Source organism: Arachis hypogaea, chromosome 3 (assembly GCF_003086295.3).
Source record: "Arachis hypogaea cultivar Tifrunner chromosome 3, arahy.Tifrunner.gnm2.J5K5, whole genome shotgun sequence".
Lineage (NCBI taxonomy): Eukaryota > Viridiplantae > Streptophyta > Magnoliopsida > Fabales > Fabaceae > Arachis > Arachis hypogaea.
In genome coordinates, this window is record NC_092038.1 from 18,811,119 (window position 1) to 18,834,249 (window position 23,131).

Here is a 23,131-nt window from a genome sequence, read left to right on the forward strand (position 1 = left end):
TGTGTTTATTTACATTTTATTTATTATTTTATTATAAAACGATTTTTTCGGTTTAACTACGATAAAACCGGTTGAACCTATGAACCAGTAAACCAGTAGTTAGAGTAGTTCAATGACTGATTCGGTTCTCAGAACCTTGCTTTTTAGTCATCTTGCATAATATTTTAGTGTTATGCTCCATCTTTAGATAATTTTGCTTATAACATCTTATTCTGTTTGAAGATAGCTGTTATATCTCTCATTGATCAAGTAGTACTTTTATTGTATTTTCTCAAGCACAATTTCCGCCACCGTTGACCGCTGCTAAAGATGAAACATAGGAAGCATTACCCTCCGTGGGCAGTTTCCAACAATCGAAAATTCAGTTGAACTAGGATAATTCATGTGGTCAATCAAAAAGGGATAAGTTGTATGTTCTTTAGGCATTCAGATTAGCTAATGAGCAACCTTTCTGAAGGTGGATCTAATCATTGACCGCACATCATGCGATGTTATGATTCTCCTCCAGTGTTCTAAGCATAATGTCTGCCATCTAAATAGAAGAAAATAAAAAAAAAGTTGACGAAACAAAAATATAAAAGAACAAAATAAAAAAATACGCTCAGAGCAACTGTAAAGTAAAGGTAATAAAACATAAAAGGTATATAAAGAATAATAAAATAAAAAATATATAATAATATCTTTTATTTTTATGTATTTTTTATGTACTCTTTTAATTTTATAAAAATGCATCAAGATCAACTAATAAAAATTTTAGCAAAAGTTAAAAAAAATCAAATAATGATTACTAAAAAACATACAAAATCAGAATGGATTCCATGCTAAAATTCTGAGATCTGCAACCAACGAAAGAACACAACAAAAAAGTTAGCAGTGGGAGACCTGCGCGCACCAAGAACTCCTCATTTCACAACTAAACAAAATTGCTTCATTTAAAATATATATATATATATATAATAAAATAGTAAACGTGAATATAAATTCACACATAAAAGACAAATGGTAAAAATGAGCACTAGGAGAGAATGGACAAGTTTTATTGTTCAATTATACGTATTAAAAATAGTTAGCCAAACTATTAACACGCTAGTATTGACACATTATTTTCTCTTTACATTTACGGTGAACTAATAATTATAGACCTTGATCATGTGGCGTTGAATATATTTAGTTTTGAATATATTTTATAATTGTATAAATAATAGAAAAATCAAAATATATAAAGCGCATGTATATTCACAAAAATATGTTCTAAAAAATTCATCGAGAGATCAACCTATACTGATACTTTTATTTGTAATGTTAGACAATACCAATTCCAAATGTATATCATTTAAATTATTACTCAAATTTTTTGTAGTATTTTCATAAAAAAAACAGACACATTATGAAAGTAACATAATGTAACGAAAAAAAATAGTAGAAGGAGGACTGAGGCAAGTAAAGATGATAGTTGTGTCCAAAATATCAAGCCGTTATCACCAGGGAAAGAGTTAGTTACTGAGGCAGGACAGATGGCAATTGATTTGCAACAAAAGGATAGTGGGAAAGGCATGAGAGAGAACCTTAAATAGAAGATTAGAAGGTTATGTGTGGCAGCGTTGAGTGGCATTGCTCTCTCTTTCTGAAATTCTTCTTTGACTTCTTTTCTCTTTTGAATATTGCTTACTTATTCATTTTCTTTTCCATCATTCAGGTGTTGCTGTGACCATGGATGAGTAACAATAATTCTATCTTTCCTTTACACTACCTACGAGATTACCCTTATAGTATTGATTATATTTTTTCTTGTCTTCTTTATACTGTTTCATTGTTATTAGCACTCAATGGTTCTTGTAATACTCCCCTGTGGGGCATTCATGCTCTCTTAGTTAATATCACAAGATCTCTACCCTTCCATTTGGTGCTCTCGTTGATCATGGCCGATAATACTCGGATGAAGACTATGGAGGCTGACATCAAGCGTTTGTATCAGATGATCGAAGCGGCCACCGAGGAGGGCAGAGCTAAACGCGCGCGTGCCACAGAGGCTGCGGATCTGAAGCTAGAAGCGATCCAGTCCTCTCTCACCCAGCTCCTCTCTGATCCAACTCGCGGCCATTCCGTCGTGTGTGACTCCCCGAAAGGCTCGTACTCCGGCATCGATCATCACCAACGACACCTACAACCGTACAGAAGGGTGAGCTTTGATCTCCCGAAATTTGATGGAACGAATGCACTAAACTGGATATTTTCTGTCGACCAATACTTCGATTTCTTTCGAGTTCCGGTGGAAGAGCAAGTTGGTCTCGCCGCAATGCACATGACCGGCATGGCAGTGCCGTGGTTTCAAATGGCTCAACGCTCAGCTCCTTTCCGATCATGGGCCCAGCTCAAGCGCGACATTGAGATCGAATTTGGACCCTCTCTCTTCGAGTCCCCGCGAGAGCTCTTATTCAAGCTTCAACAACACGGCTCCGTGTACGACTATTATGCCGAATTTGTATCATTGGCGAATCGATCCGGCATCGAACCTCAGGATGCACTACGTGATTGTTTTATCAGTGGATTGCGGGTAGATATTCGCCGCGAAGTAAAGGCACAGTGCCCCCCTTCCTTGATGCGAGCGGTCAGTCTTGCGCGCTTGTATGAGGACAAATTCTCATCCACCACAAGGAACACGCATGGCCCTTCTAGCTATAGGCCCCTTCCTGCTTTGTCCCAACACATGACACTGTCGCGACCACCACCCCGCAGCACTCTGCCTCCGTTACTACCTACACCACCGCAGCAGCTGATCTCTAGCAAGAGTCCTATCAAGCATTTGACACCTACTGAAATCCAGAGCCGCCGCGAAAAGGGATTATGTTACTGGTGTGATGAGAGGTTCTCTGCCACACACAAATGCCCAAATAAACATTTTATGCTCTATCAGGTTGAGCCAGAGCCAGATGCTTCCCCAGGGGTTTCAATTGAGGAGGTTCCCAGCGATGGTGAATTGTTGCAACAACTTGATCAACAAGTAATTGAACATCATCTGTCTTATAATGCGATGCACGGCACTTCTGGACCTGCATCCATTCGAATCAAGGCTCAGATTGGGGGTTTAGACATTCAAGCTCTCATTGATGGGGGTAGCTCCGATAGCTTCATCCAGCCGCGCATTGCCAAGTTTTTAAACCTTCCCGTCGAACCATTATGGATGTCGAGGGGCGAATTCCCTCCCTGGAAGTGACATTACAAGGCTGCAAGATTACCATTCCGGAGGTCTTTGTTCTCCATGTCGCAGGAGGAGATTTGGTGATAGGCACCCCGTGGTTGAGGACCCTGCGAGCTCATATTGTGGATTACGACGCTGCTTTTCTTCGTTTTTGGCACGAGGGACAGTTTGTGACAGTGCAGGGTGAGACTTCTTCAGCCCTGTCTCAAGCTCAATTTCACCATATTAGGCGATTGGTCAACACCGACGCCATAGCGGAGGCATTCACGGTTCAACTCCAGCAAAGTGATGAGATAGCAGAAACACTTTTACAGCTTCCAGAAGGGTTGAACCCAGAATTAACCATCCTTCTCTACACTTATGGCTCAGTTTTTGCTCAACCCAAGGGACTGCCACCACAACGGGCGCATGATCATTCGATTCCTCTAACGAAGAGTGCCGAGCCGGTCAAGGTTCGGCCATACCGGTATCCTCATAGCCAAAAGAATCAAATTGAAGTGATGGTGAAACAAATGTTGGAGGATGGAATCATCCAACCCAGTAAGAGCCCATTTCTTCTCCAATTCTATTAGTCAAAAAGAAAGATGGAACATGGCGTTTTTGTACTGACTATAGAGCCTTGAATAAAATTACTATCAAAGATAGCTTCCCAATCCCAACTGTGGATGAGTTGCTTGATGAACTATTTGGTGCTACTGTTTTTTCTAAACTTGATTTACGGTCCGGGTATCATCAAATCTTGGTGACACCTGAGGATAGGCACAAGACAGCCTTTCGCACCCACCAAGGCCTTTACGAGTGGCTTGTAATGCCGTTTGGACTTACCAATGCCCCAGTGACCTTCCAACATTTGATGAATGATGTTTTTCGGCCTCACTTACGGAAGTTTGTACTTGTATTCTTTGATGATATTTTGGTTTATAGTTCCTCTTGGGCATTGCACCTACAACACCTTGAGATGGTCTTACAAATTCTGCAACGGGAGTGTTTATTTGCCAAGCTCTCTAAATGCCTCTTTGGCATGGCAGAAATCGATTATCTGGGGCATACCATTTCCGGAAATGGCGTGCACATGGAGCAAGCCAAAGTAAAAGCTGTTTCTGAATGGCAACAGCCCCAGAACCTCAAGCAGCTTAGGGGATTTCTAGGCCTCACAGGTTATTACTGCAGATTTATCAAGGGTTATGCAACTTTGGCAGCACCCCTTACTGACCTATTAAAGAAAGATGCTTTTCTATGGAGCACTCAGGCATCAGCGGCTTTTCAACGTCTCAAGGATGCTATTACTTCCCAACCTGTGCTAGCACTACCCAATTTTGAGTTACCTTTCGAGTTAGAGACGGATGCTTCGGGGATAGGCATTGGTGCGATTCTGAAGCAAGGGAAGCACCGAATAGCTTATTTTTCAAAAAAATTGTCCGCCACTATGCAGCAACAATCAGCTTATGTCAGGGAGTTTTATGCAATTATAGAGGCAGTGGCTAAATTTCGACACTATTTATTAGGGAGGCACTTCATTATCCTCTCGGATCAGCAAAGTTTGAAAGCATTGGTTGACCAAACATTGCATACACCAAAACAACAGAAGTGGCTCCACAAGTTATTGGGCTTTGACTTCGAAATTCAATATAAACCAGGCCGGGAGAACATCGCAGCTGATGCTCTTTCGCGGTGCTTCTTTGCTGCATTTTATACACCTCAACTAGATTGGGTCACGACTTTAAAGGAGGATCTTCAAGCCGATGATTCACTGAAGGCTCTATTGCTTCAATGCAGGCAGAATCCTCAAGGTGAGGGTAATTACTCTTCAAAGAATGGCCTTCTTCTTTGGAGGAACAGGGTTGTTATTCCTTTAGGCAGCAGCTTGATTAAGCTTATTTTGAAGGAATACCATGATAGTGTGATCGGCGGTCATTCAGGCATTGCCAAAACAACTGAGCGAATCGCCTCCAATTTTTATTGGCCTAAATGCAGCGGGACATCCGGCGTTATGTACTAGAATGTGCCATTTGTCAACAAGCCAAAACCGAAGCGAAGCGGCCGGCTGGTTTATTGCAGCCATTGCCCATTCCCGCTCAAGTTTGGGACCAAATTTGTATGGATTTTATCACTGCCTTGCCTCAGTCTCACGGGCATTCGGTTATCATGGTAGTGGTGGATAGACTCTCTAAGTTTGCCCATTTTATTATGCTGAAACGTGATTTTGATAGTAGAACAGTGGTTGAAGCTTTCATAGGAAACGTGGTTAAATTGCATGGGTTTCCTAACTCCATAGTTTCAGACCGAGATCGCATTTTCATCAGCAAATTTTGGCAGCATCTATTCAAGTTACAGGACACTGAGTTAGCTATGAGCTCTACGTATCACCCGCAAACCGATGGCCAAAGCGAAGTTGTCAACAAAACTCTGGAAATGTACCTTAGATGCTTTTGTTTCGACAACCCAAGCAAGTGGAAGGACTTACTTCCTTGGGCTCAATTTTGGTACAACACATCGTGCCACAGTAGCATTAAGATGTCGCCGTATAAGGCCCTTTATGGTCGGGATCCCCCTTCACTGATTCGGTATGAAGTGTCTTTTCAGGATGATCAATCATTGCAAGATATTTTATTGGAACGCGATCGCACTATCGAGCAGCTAAAGCGCAACTTGGCCCGCTCACAACAATTCATGAAGGCTTTCGCTGACCGAAGACGCCGCCATGTTACTTTCAAGGAGGGAGATTGGGTGTTAGTTAAGCTATAACTGTATCGGCAACATTCGGTCGCTCTACGGAAGACTCAGAAGCTTGGTATGCGCTACTTCGGTCCGTTTCAAATTGGCAGGAAAATTAATGAAGTTGTGGTGGACGAAATTGTGATCACATTAATGTAGTACTCTTTGTTATTGTATGGAATCATTATTATGGCTCTTTGCTATGTGTGGACACAACTCCGTTCAACTTAACCAGCAAGTGTACTGGGTCATCCAAGTAATACCTTACGTGAGTAAAGGTCGATCCCACAGAGATTGTTGGTATGAAGCAAGCTATGGTCACCTTGTAAATCTCAGTCAGGCGGATAATAATTGATTATGGATAAGTTCGAAAATTAATAATAAACAGAAAATAAAATAGGATAGAAATACTTATGTAGATCAATGGTGGGAATTTCAGATAAGCGTATGGAGATGCTGTGCTCCTCTTGAATCTCTACTTTCATATTACATTCATCCAATTCTTCTTACTCCTTTCCATGGCAAGCTGTATGTAGGGCATCACCGTTGTCAATGGCTACATTACATCCTCTCAGTGAAAATGGTCCTATGCTCTGTCACAGCACGGCTAATCATCTGTCGGTTCTCAATCAGGTTGGAATATAATCCCTTGATTCTTTTGCGTCTGTCACTAACGCCCAGCCTTCAGGAGTTTGAAGCTCGTCACAGTCATTCAATACCGGAATCCTACTCGGAATACCACAGACAAGGTTAGACTTTCCGGATTCCCAAAATCCTACTCGGAATACCACAGACAAGGTTAGACTTTCCGGATTCCCATGAATGCCACCATCTATCTAGCTTATACCACGAAGATTCTGTTGGGGAATCTAAGAGATATGCGCCCGGCCTAAGGTAGAACGGAAGTGGTTGTCAGTCACGCGCGTTCATATGTGAGAATGATGATGAGTGTCACAGATCATCACATTCATTAAGTTGAAGTGTAACGTATATCTTGGAATAAGAATAAGGAGAATTGAATAGAAAATAAGAGTAATTGTATTGAAACTTGAGGTACAGCAGAGCTCCACACCCTTAATCTATAGTGTGTAGAAACTCCACCGTTGAAAATACATAAGTGAAAGGTTCAGGCATGGCCGAATGGCCAGCCCCTAAAACGTGATCAATAGCCTCCTAAGATCAAGAATAAAACAAAACTGAGACCAAAGATGTCTAATACAATAGTAAACTATCCTATTTATACTAGACTAGCTACTAGGGTTTACATGAGTAAGTAATTGATGCATAAATCCACTTCTGGGGCCCACTTGGTATGTGTTTGGGCTGAGCTTGATCTATCCACGAGCTGAGGCTTCCTTTGGAGTTGAATGCCGAGTTATAGCGTGTTTCTGGCGTTCAACTCCGGGTTGTGACGTGTTTCTGGCATTTAACTCCAGACAGCAGCATGTACTTGGCGTTGAGCGCCACTTTACGTCGTCAATTACCTAATAAAGTATGGACTATTATATATTTCTGGAAAGCTCTGGATGTCTACTTTCCAACGCCAGAGCGCGCCATTTGGAGTTCTGTAGCTCTAGAAAATCCATTTTGAGTGCAGGGAGGTCAGATTCCAACAGCATCAGCAGTCCTTTTGTCAGCCTTTTTCAGAGTTTTGCTCAAGTCCCTCAATTTCAGCCAGAAATTACCTGAAATCACAGAAAAACACACAGACTCATAGTAAAGTCCAGAAATGTGAATTTAACATAAAAACTAATGAAAACATCCCTAAAAGTAGCTTGAACTTACTAAAAACTACCTAAAAACAATGCCAAAAAGCGTATAAATTATCCGCTCATCACAACACCAAACTTAAATTGTTGCTTGTCCCCAAGCAACTGAAAATCAATTAGGATAAAAAGAAGAGAATATACTATAAATTCCAGAATATCAATGAATATTAATTCTAATTAGATGAGCGGGACTTGTAGCTTTTTGCCTCTGAACAGTTTTGGCATCTCACTTTTTCCTTTGAAGTTCAGAATGATTGGCTTCTCTAGGAACTTAGAATTTCGGATAGTGTTATTGACTTTCCTAGTTAAGTATGTTGATTCTTGAACACAGCTACTTTTATGAGTCTTGGCCATGGCCCTAAGCACTTTGTTTTCCAGTATTACCACCGGATACATAAATGCCACAGACACATGACTGGGTGAACCTTTTTAGATTGTGACTCAGCTTTGCTAGAGTTCCCAGTTAGAGGTGTCCAGAGCTCTTAAGCACACTCTTTTGCTTTGGATCACGACTTTAACCACTCAGTCTCAAGCTTTTCAGTTGGACCTGCATGACACAAGCACATGGTTAGGGACAGCTTGCTTTAGCCGCTTAGGCCTGGATTTTATTTCCTTGGGCCTTCCTATCCATTGATGCTCAAAGCCTTGGATCCTTTTTACCCTTGTCTTTTGGTTTTAAGGGCTATTGGCTTTTTCTGCTTGCTTTTTCTTTTTCTCTCTATTTTTTTTGCCATTTTTTTTCGCAAGATTTTGTTTTTCACTGCTTTTTCTTGCTTCAAGAATCAATTTTCATGATTTTTCAGATTGTCAATAACATTTCTCTTTGTTCATCATTCTTTCAAGAGCCAATAGTTTTAACATTCATAAACAACAAGAGCAAAAATATGCACTGTTCAAGCATTCATTCAGGAAACAAAAAGTATTGTCACCACATCAATATAATTAAACTAAATTCAAGGATAAATTTGAAATTTATGTACTTCTTGTTCTTTTGATTAAAAACATTTTTCATTTAAGAGAGGTGAAGGATTAATGGAATTATTCATAACTTTAAGACATAGTTACTAAACACTAATGAGCATGGAAAAGAGACACAAAACATAAATGAACACAACATAAAAACCGAAAAGCAGAAAGAAATAAGAACAAGGAATGAATCCACCTTTAGTGGCGTCTTCTTCTTGAAGGACCAACAATGTCCTTAAGCTCTTCTATGTCCCTTCCTTGCCTTTGTTGCTCCTCCCTCATTGCTCTTTGATCTTCTCTTATTTCATGGAGAATGATGGAGTGCTCATGATGTTCCACCCCTTAATTGTTTCACATTGTAGCTCAAATCTTCTAAGGAAGTGTTGAGTTGTTCCCAATAGTTGTTGGGAGGAAAGTGCATCCCTTGAGGCATCTCAGGGATTTCTTGATGATGAGCTTCCTCATGCATCTCTTGAGATCCGTGGAGGGTCTCTCTTGCTTGCTCCATCCTCTTCTTGGTGATGGGCTTATCCTCCTCAATGGAGATGTCTCCTTCTATGATAACTCCAGCTGAGTAACATAGATGGCAAATACGGTGAGGAAAAGCTAGCCTTGCCATGATGGAGGGCTTTTCAGCTATTTTGTAGATTTCATTGGAGATGACTTCATGAATTTCTACTTCCTCTCCAATCATGATGCCATGAATCATGATGGCCCAATCCACAGTAACTTCAGATCGGTTGCTAGTGGGAATGATGGAGCGTTGAATGAACTCCAACCATCTTCTAGCCACAGGCTTGAGGTCCAGTCTTCTTAGTTGAACTGGCTTGCCTTTGGAGTCTCTTTTCCATTGAGCTCCTTCCACACATATGTCCATTAGGACTTGGTCCAACCTTTGATTAAAGTTGACCCTTCTAGTGTAGGGGCGTACATCTCCTTGCATCATGGGCAAGTGAAACGCCAACCTCACATTCTCCGAACTAAAATCTAAGTATTTTCCCCGAACCATTGTGAGATAATTCTTTGGACTCGGGTTCATACTTTGATCATGGTTCTTAGTGATCCATGCATTGGCATAGAACTCTTGAACCATTAAGATTCCGACTTGTTGCATGGGGTTGGTTAGGACTTTTCAACCTCTCCTTCGGATTTCATGTCGGATCTCCGGATACTCATTTTTCTTGAGTTTGAAAGGGACCTCAGGGGATCACCTTCTTCTTTGCCACAACATCATAGAAGTGGTCTTGATGGCTTTTGGAGATGAATCTTTCTATCTCCCATAACTCGGAGGTGGAAGCTTTTGTCTTCCCTTTTCCTTTTCTAGAGGATTCTCCAGCCTTAGGTGCCATTGATGGTAATGGAAAAACAAAAAGCTTATGCTTTTATCATACCAAACTTAAAATATTTCTCGCCCTCGAGCAAGAGAAGAAAGAAGAGAAGAAGAAGAAGAAAAAATATGGAGGAGAAGGGGGAGTGTAGGTTTCGGCCATTTATGGTGGGATTGGGTGGGAAAGTGTTTTTGAATTTTGAAGGTAGGTGGGGTTTATGGGGAAGAGTGGATGGATGTGAGTGGTGAAGGGGGTAATTGGGAAGAGAGATTGAAGTTGTTGGGAAGTGTGATATGGGGAAGAGTGTTATAGGATTAGGAAGTAAGGTGTGAATATGTTAGGTGGGGATCCTGTGGGATCCACAGATCCTGAGGTGATCTTGCGGGGTCCACAGATCCTGAGGTGTCAAGGAATCACATCCCTGCACCAAATAGACATACAAAATGCCTTTGCATACCATTCTGGCGTTTAAACGCCGAGGTGATGCACGTTCTGGGCGTTCAACGCCCATTTGTAGCATGTTCTGGGCGTTCAACGCCCATGTATAGCATGTTTCTGGCGTTGAACGCCAGTTCCATGCTTGTTACTGGCGTTCAGCGCCAGCTTTCCTCAAGGCACATTCCTGGCGTTCAAATGCCAGAATGTTGCTTGTTTCTAGCGTTCAGCGCCAAATTCATGCTCTGTTCTGGCGTTGAACGCCAGCCAGATGCTTCTTACTGGCATTGAACGCCAGTCTGTCCTCCCTCCAGGGTGTGATTTTTCTTCTGCTGTTTTTGATTCTGTTTTTATTTTTTATATTTTTTTCGTGACTCTACATGATCATGCACCTAATAAAACACAAAATAACAATAAAATAAAAATAAAATTAGATAAATAAAAATTGGGTTGCCTCCCAACAAGCGCTCTTTTAATGTCATTAGCTTGACAGTGGGCTCTCATGGAGCCTCACAGGTGATCAGGTCAATGTTGTATAGTCCCAATACCAAACTTAGAGTTTGGATATGGGGTCTTAACACCAAACTTAGAGTTTGGTTGTGGCCTCCTAACACCAAACTTAGAGTTTGACTGTGGGAGCTCTTCTTGACTCTGAACTGAGAGAGGCTCTTCATGCTTACTCTCTTTTGTCACAAAGGGATGGCCATGTGCCTTAAACACAAGGTAGTCCCCATTCAATTGAAGGACTAATTCACCTCTGTTGACATCTATCACAGCTCCTGTTGTAGCTAGGAAAGGTCTTCCAAGGATGATGCATTCATCATCTTCCTTCCTAGTGTCTAAGATTATGAAATCAGCAGGGATGTAAAGGCCTTCAACCTTTACTAACACATCCTCTACTATTCCATAAGCTTGTCTCAATGACTTGTCTGCCAATTTTAATGAGAACAAGGCAGGTTGTACCTCAATGATCCCCAACTTCTCCATTACAGAGAGTGGCATAAGATTTATCCCTGACCCCAGATCACATAGAGCTTTTTCAAAGGTCAATGTGCCTATGGTACAAGGTATTAAGAACTTTCCAGGATCTTGTCTCTTTTGAGGTAAAATTTACTGAATCCAGGTATCTAGTTCATTAATGAGCAAGGGAGGTTCACTTTCCCAAGTCTCATTACCAAACAACTTGGCATTCAGCTTCATGATAGTTCCTAAATATTGAGCAACTTGCTCTCCAGTCACATCTTCATCCTCCTCAGAGGAAGAATAGTCTTCAGAGCTCATGAATGGCAGAAGGAGATTTAATGGAATCTCTATGGTCTCTATATAAGCCTCAGATTCCTTTGGATCCTTAATAGGAAACTCCTTCTTGCTTGAGAGACGTCCCAGGAGGTCTTCCTCACTAGGATTTTCGTCCTTCTCCTCCCTTGTGCATCCGGCCATATTGATTACATCAATGGCCTTGCACTCTCCTTTTGGATTCTCTTCTGTATTGCTTGGGAGAATACTAGGAGGAGTTTCAATGACTTTCTTACTCAGCTGGCCCACTTGTGCCTCCAGATTTCTGATGGAGGATCTTGTTTCACTCATGAAACTGAAAGTGGCCTTTGACAAATCAGAGACTAGATTGGCTAAATTAGAAGTGTTTTGTTCAGAATTCTCTGTCTGTTGCTGAGAAGATGATGGAAAAGGCTTGCTATTGCTCAGCCTATTGCGTCCACCATTGTTAAAGCCTTGTTGAGGCTTTTGTTGATCCTTCTATGAGAAATTTGGATGATTTCTCCATGATGAATTATAGGTGTTTCCATAAGGTTCACCCATGTAATTAACTTCTGCCATTACAGGGTTCTCAGGATCATAAGCTTCTTCAGAAGCTGCCTCTTTAGTACTGTTGGATGCATTTTACCATCCATTCAGACTTTGAGAGATCATGTTGACTTGCTGAGTCAACACTTTGTTCTGAGCCAATATGGCATTCAGAGCATCAATTTCAAGAACTCCTTTCCTCTGAAGTGTCCCATTATTCACGGAACTCCTCTCAGAAGTGTACATGAATTGGTTATTTACAACCATGTCAATAAGTTCTTGAGCTTCTGCAGGTGTTTTCTTTAGGTGAATGGATCCACCTGCAGAATGGTCCAATGACATTTTTGAAAACTCAGATAGACCATAATAGAATATATTTAATATGGTCCATTCTGAAAACATGTCAGATGGACACCTTTTGGTCAACTGCTTGTATCTTTCCCAAGCTTCATAGAGGGATTCACCATCTTTTTGTTTGAAGGTCTGAACATCCACTCTAAGCTTGCTCAGCTTTTGAGGAGGAAAGAATTTATCCAAGAAGGCCGTGACTAGCTTATCCCAGGAGTCCAGGCTATCCTTAGGTTGTGAATCCAACCATATTCTAGCTCTGTCTCTTACAGCAAAAGGGAAAAGCATGAGCATGTAGACTTCAGGATCAACTCCATTCGTCTTAACAGTCTCACAAATCTGCAAGAACTCAGTTAAAAATTGGTAAGGATCTTCAGATGGAAGTCCATAAAACTTGTAGTTCTGTTGCATTAAAGCAACTAGTTGAGGCTTAAGCTCAAAATTATTGGCTCCAATGGCAGGAATGGAGATGCTTCTTCCATCAAATTTGGACGTTGGCTTTGTGAAGTCACCAAGCATTCTCCTTGCATTGTTGTTGTTGGGTTCGGCTGCCATCTCCTTCTCTTGTTCTAATGTTTCTGAAAGGTTACCTTTAGATTGTTGTAATTTAGCTTCTCTTAGTTTCCTCTTCAGAGTCCTTTCAGGTTCGGGATCAATTTCAACAAGAGTGCCTTTTTCCTTGTTCCTGCTCATATGAAAGAGAAGAAAACAAGAAAAGAAGAGGAATCCTCTATGTCACAGTATAGAGATTCCTTTATGTTAGTAGAAGAAGAAAGGGGAGAAGAGTGAAGAAGAATGGGTTCAGATTTTTAGATGAAGAGAGGTGAAGAGAAGTGTTAGTAAATAAATAATTAAATAGAATAAGAAAAGAGAGGGAGAATTTCGAAAATAATTTTGAAAAAGAGGTTAGTATTTTCGAAAATTAAAGATAGGATAAGATTAAAATTAAAATTTAAAACAAAAAGAGTTTTTGAAAAAGAGATGAGATATTTTCGAAAATTAGAGAGGGAAAATTGGTTAGATAGTTTTGAAAAAGATAAGAAACAAACACAAAGTCAAAGAGTTAGTTGAAAAAGATATTAAAATCAAATTTGAAAAGATAAGAAGATAAGTTAGCTAAGATATTTTGAAATCAAATTTTGTAAAAGATAAAATTTTTGAAAAAGATATGATATAAAAGATATGATAAGATATGTTTGAAAAAGATTTAATTTTTAAATTAAAATTAATTACTAACAAGAAACTAAAAGATAAGATTCTAGAACTTAAAGATTGAACCTTTCTTAACAAGAAAGTAACAAACTTCAAATTTTTGAATTAATCACATTAATTGTTAGTGTAATTTCGAAAATATGATATAAAGATAAGAAAAATATTTTGAAAATATTTTGAAAAAGATTTTTGAAATTTTCGAAAAAAAATGGAAAAGACATGATTTTTGAAAAAGATTTTGAAAAGATAAGATTTTTAAAATTTGAAAATTTGATTTGACTTGTAAGAAACAACTAATTTTCGAAATTTTGAGAGAAAAAGGAAAAGATATATTTTTTATTTTTGAATTTTTAATTATGAGAGAGAAAAACATAAAAATGACCTAAAACATGAAAATTTTGGATCAAACACATGATGCATGCAAGAACACTATGAATGTCAAGATGAACACCAAGAACACTTTGAAGATCATGATGAACATCAAGAACATATTTTTGAAAAATTTTTAACGCAAAGAAAACATGCAAGACACCAAACTTAGAAATCTTTAATGCATGGATTCTAACAAACGAAAAATGCATATGAAAAACAACAAACAATACAAAGCAAGAAAACATCAAGATTAAACAAGAAGACTTGTCAAGAACAACTTGAAGATCATGAAGAACATCATGAATGCATGAGATTTTCGAAAAAATAATGCATAAGATTTAAAAACATGCAATTGACACCAAACTTAAAAATTGACTCAAGACTCAAACAAGAACACAAAATATTTTTGGTTTTTATGATTTTATGATTTTTTTTATTTTTATTAATAAATTTTTTTTCGAAAATATTTTTTGGAAAAAAAACGAAAAAGAAAAGAAAAATTTTGAAAAAGGTTTTTTGAAAAGTTTTTTTTTTTTGAAAAGAAAATGACCTAATCTGAGCAACAAGATGAACCGTCAGTTGTCCATACTCGAACAATCCCCAGCAACGGCGCAAAAAACTTGGTGGACGAAATTGTGATCACATTAATGTAGTACTCTTTGTTATTGTATGGAATCATTATTATGGCTCTTTGCTATGTGTGGACACAACTCCGTTCAACTTAACCAGCAAGTGTACTGGGTCATCCAAGTAATACCTTACGTGAGTAAGGGTCGATCCCATAGAGATTGTTGGTATGAAGCAAGCTATGGTCACCTTGTAAATCTCAGTCAGGCGGATAATAATTGATTATGGATAAGTTCGAAAATTAATAATAAACAGAAAATAAAATAGGATAGAAATACTTATGTAGATCAATGGTGGGAATTTCAGATAGGCGTATGGAGATGCTGTGCTCCTCTTGAATCTCTACTTTTATATTACATTCATCCAATTCTTCTTACTCCTTTCCATGGCAAGCTGTATGTAGGGCATCACCGTTGTCAATGGCTATATCCCATCTTCTCAGTGAAAATGGTCCTATGCTCTGTCACAGCACGGCTAATCATCTGTCGGTTCTCAATCAGGTTGGAATAGAATCCCTTGATTCTTTTGCGTCTGTCACTAACGCCCAGCCTTCAGGAGTTTGAAACTCGTCACAGTCATTCAATACCAGAATCCTACTCGGAATACTACAGACAAGGTTAGACTTTCTGGATTCCCGGAATCCTACTCGGAATACCACAGACAAGGTTAGAATTTTCGGATTCCCATGAATGCCGCCATCTATCTAGCTTATACCACAAAGATTCTGTTGGAGAATCTAAGAGATATGCGCCCGGCCTAAGGTAGAACGGAAGTGGTTGTCAGTCACGCGCGTTCATAGGTGAGAATGATGATGAGTGTCACGGATCATTACATTCATCAAGTTGAAGTGTAACGTATATCTTGGAATAAGAATAAGGAGAATTGAATAGAAAATAAGAGTAATTGTATTGAAACTTGAGGTACAGCAGAGCTCCACACCCTTAATCTATGGTGTGTAGAAACTCCACCGTTGAAAATACATAAGTGAAAGGTTCAGGCATGGCCGAATGGCCAGCCCCCAAAACGTGATCAATAGCCTCCTAAGATCAAGAATAAAACAAAACTGAGACCAAAGATGTCTAATACAATAGTAAACTATCCTATTTATACTAGACTAGCTACTAGGGTTTACATGAGTAAGTAATTGATGCATAAATCCACTTTTGGGGCCCACTTGGTATGTGTTTGGGCTGAGCTTGATCTATCCACGAGCTGAGGCTTCCTTTGGAGTTGAACGCCGAGTTATAGCGTGTTTCTGGCGTTCAACTCCGGGTTGTGACGTGTTTCTGGCGTTTAACTCCAGACAGCAGCATGTACTTGGCGTTGAGCGCCACTTTACGTCATCAATTCCCGAATAAAGTATGAACTATTATATATTGCTGGAACGCTCTGGATGTCTACTTTCCAACGCCGTTGAGAGCGCGCCATTTGAAGTTCTGTAGCTCCAGAAAATCCATTTCGAGTGCAGGGAGGTCAGATTCTAACAACATCAGCAGTCTTTTTGTCAGCCTTTTTCAGAGTTTTGCTCAAATCCCTCAATTTCATCCAGAAATTACCTGAAATCACAGAAAAACACACAAACTCATAGTAAAGTCCAGAAATGTGAATTTAACATAAAAACTAATGAAAACATCCCTAAAAGTAGCTTGAACTTACTAAAAACTACCTAAAAACAATGCCAAAAAGCGTATAAATTATCCGCTCATCAAGTTGCCTATAAGCTAAACTTACCACCAGAGGCCAGGATACATGATGTATTCCATGTTTCAGCTCTTAAATCATTTAGGGGTGAAAAACAGGACCAGTATATTCCTTTTCCACTACAGACATTGGAGATTGGGCCAGTTCTCTAGCCTTCTGAGATATTGGATAGAAGAACGGTTATAAAAAATGGGCACGAGAAACCCCAAGTGAAGATCCGCTGGGGTCCAAGTCAGGTAGCAAAGGTAACTTGGGAATCTGCTGCAGATATTGCTAGTGCTTTTCCTCAATTTAACCTTGTGGGCAAGGTTATGCTTAGAGAGGGAGGTAATGTAACGAAGAAAAAATAGTAGAAGGAGGATTGAGGCAAGTAAAGATGATAGTTGTGTCCAAAATATCAAGCCATTATCCCCAGGGAAAGAGTTAGTTACTGAGGCAGGACAGATGGCAATTGATTTGCAACAAAAGGATAGTGGAAAAGGCATGAGAGAGAGAACATTAAATAGAAGATTGGAAGCTTATGTGTGGCAGCGTTGAGTGGTATTGCTCTCTCTTTCTGAAATTCTTCTTTGACTTCTTTTCCCTTTTGAATATTGCTTCCTTATTCCTCTTCTTTTCCATCATTCAGGTGTTGCTGTGACCATGGATGAGTAACAATAATTCTATCTTTCCTTTACACTACCTACGAGATTACCCTTATAGTATTGATTATACTTTTTCTTGTCTTCTTTATACTATTTCATTGTTATTAGCACTCAATGGTTCTTGTAATACTCCCCTGTGGGGCATTCATGCTCTCTTAGTTAATATCACAAGATCTCTACCCTTCCACATAAACTATTAATTTATTTCTTGTGAACAGTTAAATAGTGTATAAAAAATATTGTATTAGCTATTTTTTATACTAAATAACATCTGTTCTTGTATGGATACCTAAAGGGAGATCTCGGTCCCTGGGAGTCGACGCCGAGTTGTTATCTTCAGTGACGACTTTTGAACTTTTGTGTAAGTCTGAGCTTTTTCTCCAAGAGGATGTCCAATTGCGCTAGGCGTGAGCAAGGAGCAAAGGGAAAGTGTACCTGTAAAGGCACTCCGAAACTTAAGTCAGTATTGAGAATTCAATGTATTCCTGAGGGATAAAAGACTATAATTTTTATGGGTGAAGATAGGTCGGTTACGTTTGTGTTTTACCGTTTGAATTGAAAAACAATGATTAGACTTTGATGGATAATGATATTACGTTAGACGTTGTAGGGTATAACCCATTGGGTCAGGATGTAACGTAAGTTGCCGAGTTAATGACGTTGATTGCCGATCAATGACTGTAACACCGATTAAAAACGTAAAGCCGATTAATAACTATAATGCCAATTAATAATGTAATCGCCGAACTATGATACATTCTGCTAAGTTATAACTTGATATTTGTAAAGGCCGAATTAACATCTAAACGTATAATATTAGTATAACTAAAAATATTAAATAAAAAAGTATATTACTCTAACTTGTTAACGAAGAATATAAATAGTTAATTTGTTTCTTTATGAAAGATATCTTGAATAGTATTTTACTTTATATTTTCTTTGTCTTTTAATATTAATTTTTTCTTAAATCTTGCTTTTCTTTTTAGATTTCTTGCATAGTATTAATTGCAACCTTACTCATTGAATTTGGACTTCTTTTTTCTTTTCATAAAAAGGAAAAAATAAAGGAGAGTTTATAAGGGTAAAAAATGTATTAACTAAGAAAAAATGAGATCAAATATACTATATTAAAATTTGGCTAATCTAACTAAAAATAATATTATATAAATATGAGCTTCCTAATACATCATTTGTTATTTTTTATTAATAATATTCATTTATAGTAATTTTATTTCATATTATTTTATTAGCTACACAAATTTTTTAATATAAAATATTTTAATTAAATTTGTTTATTGATCAAATTAATTTATTTCTTATATAATTTTTTAAACTATCAAATTTATTCAATTTTTTAGGAACAAAAATATAAAAAAATTAAGTAATGTACGTTGAATTTTTTAATAAAATAAACAAAATTAATTTTTAATAAAAGTTAAATCCATACCTCTTTAAATAAAGAGACTGAAAATGAATAATTTATAGTTAAAAAAGAAGAGACAGAATAACTCTATTATATAGAGACAACTTAAAAAATAACAATGTGAATTGAGTAAAATAAACATTTATAGATATAATAAATAAAAAATTTAAATTTAAAAATAAAAATTTTTAAGAATTCCCTTAATTAAGAATTAATATTAGAATTTTAAATTTTAAAATTTTAAATAAAATTTTTTTAATTATCAAATAAAAATTAACAAAAATTTAAAAATAAATTTTATGTTGCACACTTCTCACATAATAATAATAATAATAATAATAATAATAATAATAATAATAATTATATTATTATTATTATTATTATTATTATTATTATTATTATTATTATTATTATTATTATTATTATTATTATTATATAGTGTCTTTCTCTATCCGTCACGTAGAATGGTTTCTTCTAATATAAATTGAGTGTTTTCACTTTATCATATACGTTGATGTGTTACTTGTGCTTATTAATTAGATAAACATAAGAGAGAGCATTTAAATGTGTTTAAGGTTGCTCGGCCACCGACAATGGCATCTGCCGAATTTGTGTTATGCACAAAAATACTTGTTTAAAATGCTTCGATCTACAACAAATTATTAATATGTGATCTGACAATTTGAATATAAAAAGATAACTTTAAGTTTGATTTGAATATAAAAAATAAATTTTTTGATTCAGTGAGTTTTTAAATATAAAAAATGCATAAATAAATAAAATAAACAAATAAAAATAATTTATGAATAAATAAAAATATAGATAATTTTATTAAGATTAAGTACAGAGAAAGTGAATAGTTTGTAGTTAAAAAGAGAGAGAAAGAATATTTCTATTGTGCAGAGATAATCTAAAAAATAACAATGTGAATTGTATAATATCCTGATTCTCTACAGAGTTATTCTCAGAAATTCTATGATGAGAAATTCGATAAATATCTAAAAATCACCTTATCGTAAAATAATAAAGCGGATTTAGACTTGATAAGTGTTCTGAGGGTTACCTGAAACTGTAGGTCGATCTTGGTCGAGATCTTCTGTGTTGGTCGGAGCCGACATGTCCGGCAGGTGTATAGCGGCCGGAGCTGGTGTGTCCGACTTGTGGAACTGAAAGTGCTGCTGATCCTTCGTCCCCGGAGGGTGGGGGGTACCTGCAAGGGACTCCGATGCTTAAGTTAGCAAGGGTATTAAGCAGGTATTGAGTAGGATGAGAATATGAGTTATACCTGGGTGCTCCAGTGTATTTATAATGGTGAGATGTGGCCTCCTGTGGATAAGATAAGTTAGTTTATCTTATCTTATCTTTATCTTATCTTCAAGTGAGGTCATCTTATCTTCAAGGGAACCGCCCTTCTCTTGTAGGCTTGGGTTGCCTTAGGATTTGGGGCGTGTTCCTCTATTTGGGCCCTTTGTTTGGGCTTTCTCGTGACTTGGCCGAGCTCTTTGAGAAGAGGTCGGATTGTCCTGACTTGAAGAGGTCGGTCGCTTTGTCTGTAGAACATCCCGGGTTGGACAACTCGACCCAGGATATGAACAGTGCCCCTGCTTGAGTTCGGTCTTCTTTTTGAGGTTGAGTTCTTGACTTCGGTCTTTTTTTGGTGAAGCCGAACTCAGGCATTTTGTTGATTCCTTTTGTAGCAGCTTTGAATGTAGAACGTTTCTTCTAAAAGATGCACGCTTTTATATCGGCGCTTTTTTGGGAACGTGCGAGGGTTTAATGCCTTCTTTAATTTGAGCATTAATTGCCCCGTTTCCCTTTGGCTCTTTACTTTGTTTTGAAAACCCAGAAACGGTTTCTCTCCTTTAGCCTTTTCGTAACTTCTTTTCTCTGCTCTCTTTGCTTTCTGTTCTTTCGTTTGCGCTTCTGCTTTCTTTTGGAGTTTTTGTAGTTTTCGTGTTTTCTCTTCTGCAACATTGCTCTTGTTCGCGTTTTTGCTTGTAAGAGGGCGTCCCAGATTTCATCTTCAATCTTCAATTTCTTTGAAGCTTGCTGTTCTTTCCAGGTTAGTACTGGCTTTCTTGTAGCTTCGTTTTCAATTTTTTTTAGTGAAGCTTTGATTTTGCATGTTTGAAAGTTTGAATCTTTTCGTGGTCTTGTATTTGCTTGACATGTTTTTCCCATCTTTCCTTTATGCATTCTCTTGGCTTTTCCGTTGAGGCTTTCTAGGGTTTTATTGTCGCTTATGGTTTTTTCCTGCCTGATACTTGATAAAAATCTGCGTCTGTTCCTCGCTTTGTTTGGAGATTTGCTTTTTGTCTGATCCTGAAAAAGGTTGCATCTTTAATGGTCTCTGCTTGGCGTGTTTGGTAGAATGTAACGATTTTTTGTATTTCTCCTTGAAGAAAGGTGTTTGCTGTTTTTTGAATTTCTTTTTGAGACATGCTGGGATGTAAGCTTGTAGATTGATTTCTGGAAACCTTGCTTTGTTACTGCCTCCAAAGGATGCCCCAGGACTTTGGTTTGAGTCTTGGGGTTTTCCTTTTCTTTGTTCCATCGCCTGAGAAGTATTGACCGAGTTGTTTTCTCCCTTTGTCCGAGATGTTTGTGGTAACCCCTTCTTCTTTTCTTACTTGTAGGGTTAGTTGGCCTCATGTCTTCTCGCAATAACATTGTAGAGATGTCTTCCAGAGTTCCCGAGGGGATGTCCGACTGGCTGGACTCCCTTGTTTCGTTGTGTGTTTCTGTTGTGGATGCTGAGTTTTGCACAGAGCTGAGGAAGCGCCATAGGATTTGTGGTAACAATGCCCGTGAGGAGGATTATGAGCTTGTTGCTCCTAATTCTGACGAGAGAGTTTGTTTTCCAACTTTCGTTGAGGGAGAGCGTCCCTTCTTTTATGCTTATGAATACTTCTTCAGTCAGTTGAACATTACTTTTCCTTTTACTGCTTTCGAGACCGACCTGTTGTGGTCGTGTAACATTGCCCCATCCCAGCTTCACCCAAATTCCTGGGGTTTTATTAAAATTTTCCAGCTTCTCTGCCGAGAATTAGATGTAACACCCTCTCAAAAAAGAAAGCTTCCTGGGTTTCCTTCAGGTCCGCCCAAGGCCATAAAGTTTTTGCTATGTATGACGAGTCCTTTAAGGACTTCAAGAATTACTTCTTTAAGGTTCGTGCTGTCGAGGGGGCCCGCCTCTTTTTTCTTGATGAAAATGATGAGCCTTCTTTCTCTCTAGAGTGGCAGAAGGATGTAAGAGTGTCTCGCTATACCTGGGAGATGCTTGATGATGTTGAGCGTACCTTTGTTGTTGTTCTTGAGGATCTCTGGGGAAAACCATCCCATCTTGATACAAAAAGGTTTTTGAATGACCCGTCCCTGGTTCGGACTATTTTGGGTACTTGTCTGACTTGTTTCTATACTTGTTTCCCTTTTTTTTATTAGATTTGTAACTCTTTGTTGTGGCTGATTTTGTATTTGCAGAGATGTCAAAGAACAATGACCCCATGGAGGCCTTTAAAAAGGCGAAGAAGGCAACTACTGCTCTGAACATCTCGGCCAAGGTGGCCGGGGAGGGATCTTCTCAAGTCCCATTAAAGCCTCCTGTGCCGATTTCTCTTGGGCCGAGGAAAGCAATTCCTACTCCTCGATTTCATCAGGTCGATCCACTACAGACCTCGGCCGTTGCTTCTGGCGCTCCTCCTAGTAAGAAGCAGAAAGTAACTGAGCCTTTCAACCTTGACGCTCTTGACTTTGATCCGATCGAGTTTGTAGATCAACAAATCGGTCCTTATGGCTCCCTTTCTATGGATGACGTCTCCCTTCTTCAGCATTTTGATTATGTAGCTCGAAGTGGTATTAAGTTGGCACACTTGGGAGCAGCCCTGTATCGAACTGCTCAAAGTCTTCCTCTCCATGCCACCAAAGCCTTTATGGAGGAGGCCAAACAGGAATTTGATCAGATAAAGGGCTTGAAGGAGGAGCTCGAGGTGAAGGTGGCCAAGTTGGAAAAAGATTTGAAGAATGAGAAGGCGAGTTCCCTTTCTTTGGCTGCCTCTGTAAGGCTGGCTGAGGATACAGCCCTGAGACACAAGGATAGTTATGTCACATCTTATCGGGAGGGGATGCGTCTGAAGGAGGAGTTGGAAAATGCCCGAGCTGATTACGCCGAGCTCCAGGGTCATCTTGTTGGCAGTGTGATTGCTGCCTATGAGAACTTGAAGGAGCAGGTTCGGATTATTGCTCCTGAGGCTGACCTTACTCTCTTCAGCCTGGACAACGTTGTGAGGGATGGTAAGATTGTCCCTGATGACCAGGATGATGATGATGCTGATCCTCCCCCTGTGCCTTCTGTCAAAGTGTCAACCTCCTCGGTTCCTCCCGTTATGTCTGATCTGGATTGCCAGATTCTGAACCGGGATGATGGAACTGTAGATGCTGTGCCTATTCAGACTCGCCCTCCTTCTCCCCATACTGATGCTGCCGGGAAGGCTCCCGATCTTAGCTGATCTTCTTTCTAAGTATTTGTGTAAATAGCCCGGTTTGTGGGCTTTTGAACTGTTTATTGTTTTGTTTAACTGCTGACGCTTTTT

General features: G+C 38.7%; 1 protein-coding gene and 1 non-coding gene across 2 annotated transcripts; both read left to right on the forward strand.

Annotated features, from left to right (window-relative positions):
• The first annotated feature begins 1,918 nt into the window (after window positions 1–1,918).
• LOC112773617 (uncharacterized) lies at window positions 1,919–5,198 on the forward strand. Its single transcript, XM_025818424.1, has 3 exons — window positions 1,919–3,113; window positions 3,269–3,739; window positions 3,841–5,198. The coding sequence occupies exons 1-3, from the start codon at window positions 1,919–1,921 to the stop codon at window positions 5,196–5,198; spliced, it is 3,024 nt and encodes a 1,007-aa protein (XP_025674209.1).
• A 7,417-nt stretch (window positions 5,199–12,615) lies between these two features.
• Window positions 12,616–12,719, forward strand: LOC112792867 (small nucleolar RNA R71). Its single transcript, XR_003197588.1, has one exon. It is a non-coding gene; the product is annotated as a small nucleolar RNA R71 (small nucleolar RNA).
• Window positions 12,720–23,131: the final 10,412 nt, after the last annotated feature.